The 6,073-nt window shown below is 31.9% G+C and overlaps 1 protein-coding gene across 1 annotated transcript in view; it reads left to right on the top strand.

The window, feature by feature from the left end:
• Positions 1-5,685, top strand: part of LOC106475416 (ecdysone receptor-like) — an 11,284-nt gene extending 5,599 nt beyond the window's left edge. Inside the window, exons 4-6 of the mRNA XM_013936100.2 lie at positions 396-426; positions 1,784-2,026; positions 2,843-5,685. Coding sequence (XP_013791554.1) covers positions 396-426; positions 1,784-2,026; positions 2,843-3,084 — 516 coding nt within the window. The 3' untranslated portion in view covers positions 3,085-5,685. The remainder of the gene's footprint in view (positions 1-395; positions 427-1,783; positions 2,027-2,842) is intronic.
• Positions 5,686-6,073: the final 388 nt, after the last annotated feature.

Genomic DNA, 6,073 nt, shown 5'->3' with positions numbered 1-6,073 from the left:
AAGTTGGTAGTGGATTCTGTTGACTCACCTACAAGTAGCCCAAGTTGGTAGTGGATTCTGTTGACTCACCTACAAGTAGCCCAAGTTGGTAGTGGATTCTGTTGACTCACCTACAAGTAGCCCAAGTTGGTAGTGGATTCTGTTGGCTCACCTACAAGTAGCCCAAGTTGGTAGTGGATTCTGTTGACTCACCTACAAGTAGCCCAAGTTGATAGCGGATTCTGTTGACTCACCTACCCTGTTGTATCAGTTGAAAATGGATGACTATGTGGAGATAATCCTGTAGAGTTATGAGTGAAAGGTCTTAGACAAACATTCTATCTATAGTTTTTAAGAAATGTATTGTAGTGAAGGAGCACTATGGGGTATTTCTGCTCATTAGTTCGGCTCACTAGTCAGGATTTAACAAAACACTGATAAAGAAAAGTAAATCAATCACATTTCTCATCTTTAACAAGAAAAAAATCATTAATAATAAAGCATGTCCAAATTCTCCCTTACAAAGTAAACCATGTCTTAACATGGAAATATTATTACTTCAAGCGTAAATTTCATTTAAATCCTTTTATGTTTGTAAATGTAATATGAATTATATTATTATAGGCTGCTATTTTGTGTTTATAAACCTATGAAATAAGTTATGCCATTAAAACCTGCTGTTTTTTATTTATAAATCTAAACTACTCAATAAGTTAGATTATCGTAGCTTATTATTTTCTATACAACAACCTCAATCATGATTTAATAGGAAATATTATTAATTCAAACGTAAGCTCCAGTAACAGTTTTGCAGCTAAGAATGTATTTGAGCAATTAAGTTAGATAAATCAAACATCCTAATTTCTATCAATGAACTTCATTACTCAAATCTCCTACACTTGCTATCCTAATCTATTGAACCAAGAATATTTACAAAAAGTTTAGTTTTCAATTTACCAAATGGCGAGAAAATTAATTATGTTTTGTATAATTGATACTTGAAACCATCGTTACTTGATGAAATCTAAGATTTCATTCTGTACCTGATGATGTCTTTACTGGCGAAACCATGGTCATGAATAAATGACGTGTTTGTGAAACATACAATTGTTTTGTTTTTCCTCAATTCTGTTTTATTTTTTGGCTTTATTCCCAAAGATGATTTGGTAATTCTACAAGTAAATAATATTTTAGTGAAAGCCCATATATATATATATATCATTTTTTAACTCAATCAATGACATAAATGTTATTTAAAGCTCAGATTATTAATTTAAAGTATTAATACAAGTTTAATAAAAATAATGCTATTTTAAAATGGGTAAACTTTATCAATCTTGTTTTTCTTCTCTCTAACGCCATCTGATCTGAATTTTGATAATTCTTTATTTTCTGCAAACAATACAGCATTTACAAAATGTCAAATCTTTACATGGGTGGTATATTGAATGTGTAAATTTCACTAAGCAACATGCTCATTGACAGTTCTTTTTATTATTTTAATATTACTTTACTGACAAATATTCTGGTGATGTGTGGTTAAACTTTCTATCTGAGAACTTTGAGAAATATTTACACCTTAACACTGTGTACTAGTGTTCAGAAATTTTCATTAATTAGCTCTTCATGAATTAGAGGAAAGTTTGATTATTTAAGTAGTTTTTATAATTGAAGATCCAAATTATAAGTAAAATACAGTTGATATCTAGGCCTTTGAAGTCATGATTTTAACACCTAAAATTTTAATGTATCACTGAATTTCATTCCCCAAGTTTCAGAGCAGATGGACATGTGGAATAATAAGAACTGATTTTTGCTTTCCAGGCGTGTTCTAGTGAAGTGATGATGTTACGAACAGCTCGGAAGTATGACGGAAAGACGGACTCGATTGTATTTGCTAACAATCAACCGTATACAAGAGAGAACTATCGTAGTGCTAGCGTTGGAGATTCGGCTGATGCCCTCTTCACCTTTTGTCGAAAGATGTGTCTTTTGAAAGTTACCAATGCAGAATATGCTCTGCTTACAGCTATTGTTATCTTTTCAGGTAAGAATAGATATCAACACCGTTAAGGATCTGAAGGTTTCTTTTGTTGTACATTTGTAGGATGATATTAAGATGTAAAATTATTTAATTTGTGTGGTGCAAGCAGTGATTACAGTGTTGGCTACTATAAATGACTGTAGGCTACTAATAGCATAACAAAAGAAACTTGATAACTTGTGTCCTATTGGAAAATGTACTTTTCTTCGGAAAGAGTCCAGCTTAACTGTTTTCTGTTGATCCTACGTACTTTTGAGCATGATGTATGTAGTAATATTTTCATCCACCAGTTTTAAATGAACAGCACAATAATGCCCTTTGAAATTTCCTTATAACTTAGTCAGAAATAAGTGACACAGGAAAAGAAAAGGGTATCGGCGTTACTACACTAAATTTATGATAAGCCATAAGGATATGAATCCTTTTGTTTTATTGCCATAAGTATTTATTTTAAAGCTCGTGCAAGGAAGGCAAATAGTGTTTTCAGTTGCCTTAATTTGATAATTAATTTTTAAAGAAGAGAGAACTGTGCTGTTTTATAACAGCAGAGATGAGACATTCTTTTCTTAACCTTTTCAATTCAAAGTAAATGTTGAGTGACACACTTTTATTTCATTGTTTTTCTTGATTCTAAACAAGAACTTTAATAATAAAAGCTTACTTATCTCTACATATTTTGAGAAAATTTACAATCCATAATGCTGTGAACATAAAACAAGAGAGCTTATTGTGTTTATTTATGATTATTTTTTTTGCTCTGAAATTGGACAACATTTTTTTCCTACAGTTAATTGTACTATTGTTTCTTCACACTTACAGAGCGTCCTTACTTACTGGAACCCATTAAAGTAGAAAAAATTCAGGAATTTTACATTGACGCTCTTAAGGCATATGTGGATAACTACCGTCCTCCTGGGAAAAACTACTTTGCTAAGTTATTATCTGTTCTCACTGAGCTCCGAACTCTGGGTAACATGAACTCAGAGATGTGTTTTTCCCTCAAGGTTCAAAACAAGAAGCTGCCTGCTTTTTTAGCAGAGATCTGGGATGTCATGGAGTAAATGTTTCTATCGATCAAAACATTCAAGTCATTCCGTGAAGATCTGGGATGTCATGGAGTTAATTTTTCTATCCATCAAAAGTCATTCCGTGAAGAGTAGTTACTCGTACATCATGTTCTGTCATTGCAGTCCAAGCTGTTGCCTTTGTTCCACATTTGCTAATCCTTGATATTATACATTATAAAACTAGCTTCCAGTACTGGTGCTCCAGTTGTCTTTTACACTACGTTTATAGGTAATATCACCAAACCACTGTTAGATGGTGGTTAGGCAACACATCAGAAAAAGCCTTCTGTTTCTTGAAGTAAAGGTTGTGATTTTGTCGTTTGACAAAGCATGAGGTTCTAAACTTATTTTCTAGAAGAACCATAGTTCTAAAGGCAACGCACAAGAGATGTAAGCAGAAGTGTAAATTCAGCCTGACCACTCACTTGCCTGAAGTATTCACCCGATTTGTTACTGGTGCCCTCGTAACAACAGGTGGTAATTTATAGAATAAGTGGATCAGTTGTGTTTTGTATTAACAAACTTTCTGTCAGTCTGATGATGCTTATCCATAGGGTCACCACTATCATCATCATCTTCGTCATAAGGTTTTAGCTATGTCGAACTTTTGAGACTCACTCTTAATGGCTGGTCCCAGGATGAGATCCGATCAAAGAATATTTTCAATTGCAGCACATGAAGAGATGAACATAACTCACATTTTTGAGCCCAGTTGCATGCTTAGGTTTTAGAAAACCTTTTGATACAGTGAAGTATATAATTCTGAAACAGGATATTTGAACTTGAGTTATCTTGTGATTGAAGTTATTAATGAAATTCCCATTGTAATGTCACCACAACTTTCATTGTTGTTTCTGCGATTTTGAGAAAAAGTACTTTTATATAATTAAGCTAGCTTGTTTTTTGAATGTCATTCAGTGCTGATATAGAAGTATTGTAATTTGTATTTGCTTCTGACAGAGAAATGTTTCTTCCAAGTTTTGTTACAGGACAGTGATTTATGTCTTCAGTTGTTATCATAAGTGTAAATATACGAGCTAGTTGTTAAGGGATATTTCTAGTGGAATGTTTATTGAAGTAGAACTAGCACCAATGATGTTGAAACCCAAGCTTTAGAACTTATATGAAGTTTTCTTTGTTTTAATAGCTTAAAAGTAGCAATAAAACTTACAGATTTCAAAGTGTTTTATTTTGTACCTAATTTTATATCGTGAATGAGTTACTAAAATTAAGAATGAAAAAAAACGAGTGGAATATGACTAAGAATATATGCTAGATATTTTAAAAGATGCACCATGAAAATATCAGAAACGTTCGTGGCTAAACAAATGTATATTATGGTGAATGAGTTACTAAAATTAATAATGAAAAAAACGAGTGGAATATGACTAAGAATATACGCTAGATATTTTAAAAGATGCACCATGAATATTAGAAACGTTCGTGGCTAAACAAATGTATATTATGATTCAGATTCTGTCTACCAGTATTACCGTACATGTTTTTTTTCTTGCAGTCTTGTCCTTCAAGAAAATATCATAATTGAATAAAATTACCAGTGGATAATATTTGTGAAAGACATAATATGTAACCTAATGTGTTATAGTAAATAATATGAAGTTTAGTACTTGAATTGTTTACCAACCATACAGTGGTAAATGTAGACATTTCTTCAAGAGAACTTCATTGGCGTGGTATATTAATAGAAAAGCTGACACCAGAGGCTTTGAGGAAAGTATTTATTGTTTTTTGATCTAACGAGATCTCACTGTGATAAAGTGATAAAACAAACGAACTTCGGTACAAACAAAAAAGTGTTTTTGATCTGATATATTTAATAGGTGATGGATATAACTAGTAGTCTTGTTGAGATGTTATTTTTTACTACTAAAAAAATTAAAACTCGATAAACGACCAAGATCTTCTATAAAGAGCTGAGTTCTCTCCTCTTCCTTGCTGGGTTGGCTGAACTTTATACGGTGTGTATCAACTACCAGGTTTGTGTACTTAAAGGTTAATAAGATGTTATATACTGTTAATTATTTTGAGAATTTATTGTTTTGTTGTTGGTCTTTCAGTACTTTATGAAGCAAAATAACGAAAGCAAAGATGAAAAACGAAATTGGTAGATTACTACCTAATAATTAAGCAGGGTAAAAGTCAACCAGTTAAAACAGAAAACTGGGTACTAAGGAAAAACAGGGTAACAATCACACAGGTTTGAATAAAAATGGTTACCAAAGTTATAGTGAGTAAGAAAAACTATATAGACAAGACATATTGATGGAGAGAAGGAATGAGCTTACAGTTTGAGGAGGATGTTGAAAATATCTCAAAATGAGGAGCAGATTTGTGAGAAACTTTTCATTTAAACTCTGAAGCCAGATATAAACCAGTGAAAGTTATTTCTACTTCTCATCTATTCATTAGCTCATTCTTTCCTTTTGTTTTACTGTTTCTCTTTAAGCTGGTTCTTTTTGTAAGATGTGATTAAAACTTTGAAGTTGGCTATAAATCGACATAATCTGTTTTACTGTTTCTCTTTAAGCTGGTTCTTTTTGTAAGATGTGATTAAAACTTTTAAGTTGGCTATAAATCAACATAATCTGTTTTATGTTTCTCATTAGATCATAAGCTGGTTCCTTTTGTAAGATGGGATTAAAACTTTGAAGTTGGCTATAAATCGACATAATCTGTTTTACTGTTTCTCTTTAAACTGGTTTTTTTTGTAAGATGGGATTAAAACTTTGAAGTTGGCTATAAATCGACATAATCTGTTTTACTGTTTCTCTTTAAGCTAGTTCCTTTTGTAAGATGGGATTAAAACTTTGAAGTTGGCTATAAATCGACATAATCTGTTTTACTATTTCTCTTTAGATCATAAGCTGGTTCTTTTTGTAAGATGGGATTAAAACTTTGAAGTTGGCTATAAATCGACATAATCTGTTTTACTGTTTCTCTTTAGATCATAAGCTGTTTCTTT

Source organism: Limulus polyphemus, unplaced genomic scaffold, assembly GCF_000517525.1.
Source record: "Limulus polyphemus unplaced genomic scaffold, Limulus_polyphemus-2.1.2 Scaffold8546, whole genome shotgun sequence".
Classification (NCBI taxonomy): Eukaryota; Metazoa; Arthropoda; class Merostomata; order Xiphosura; family Limulidae; genus Limulus; species Limulus polyphemus.
This window is presented reverse-complemented; position numbering and strand designations above follow the sequence as displayed.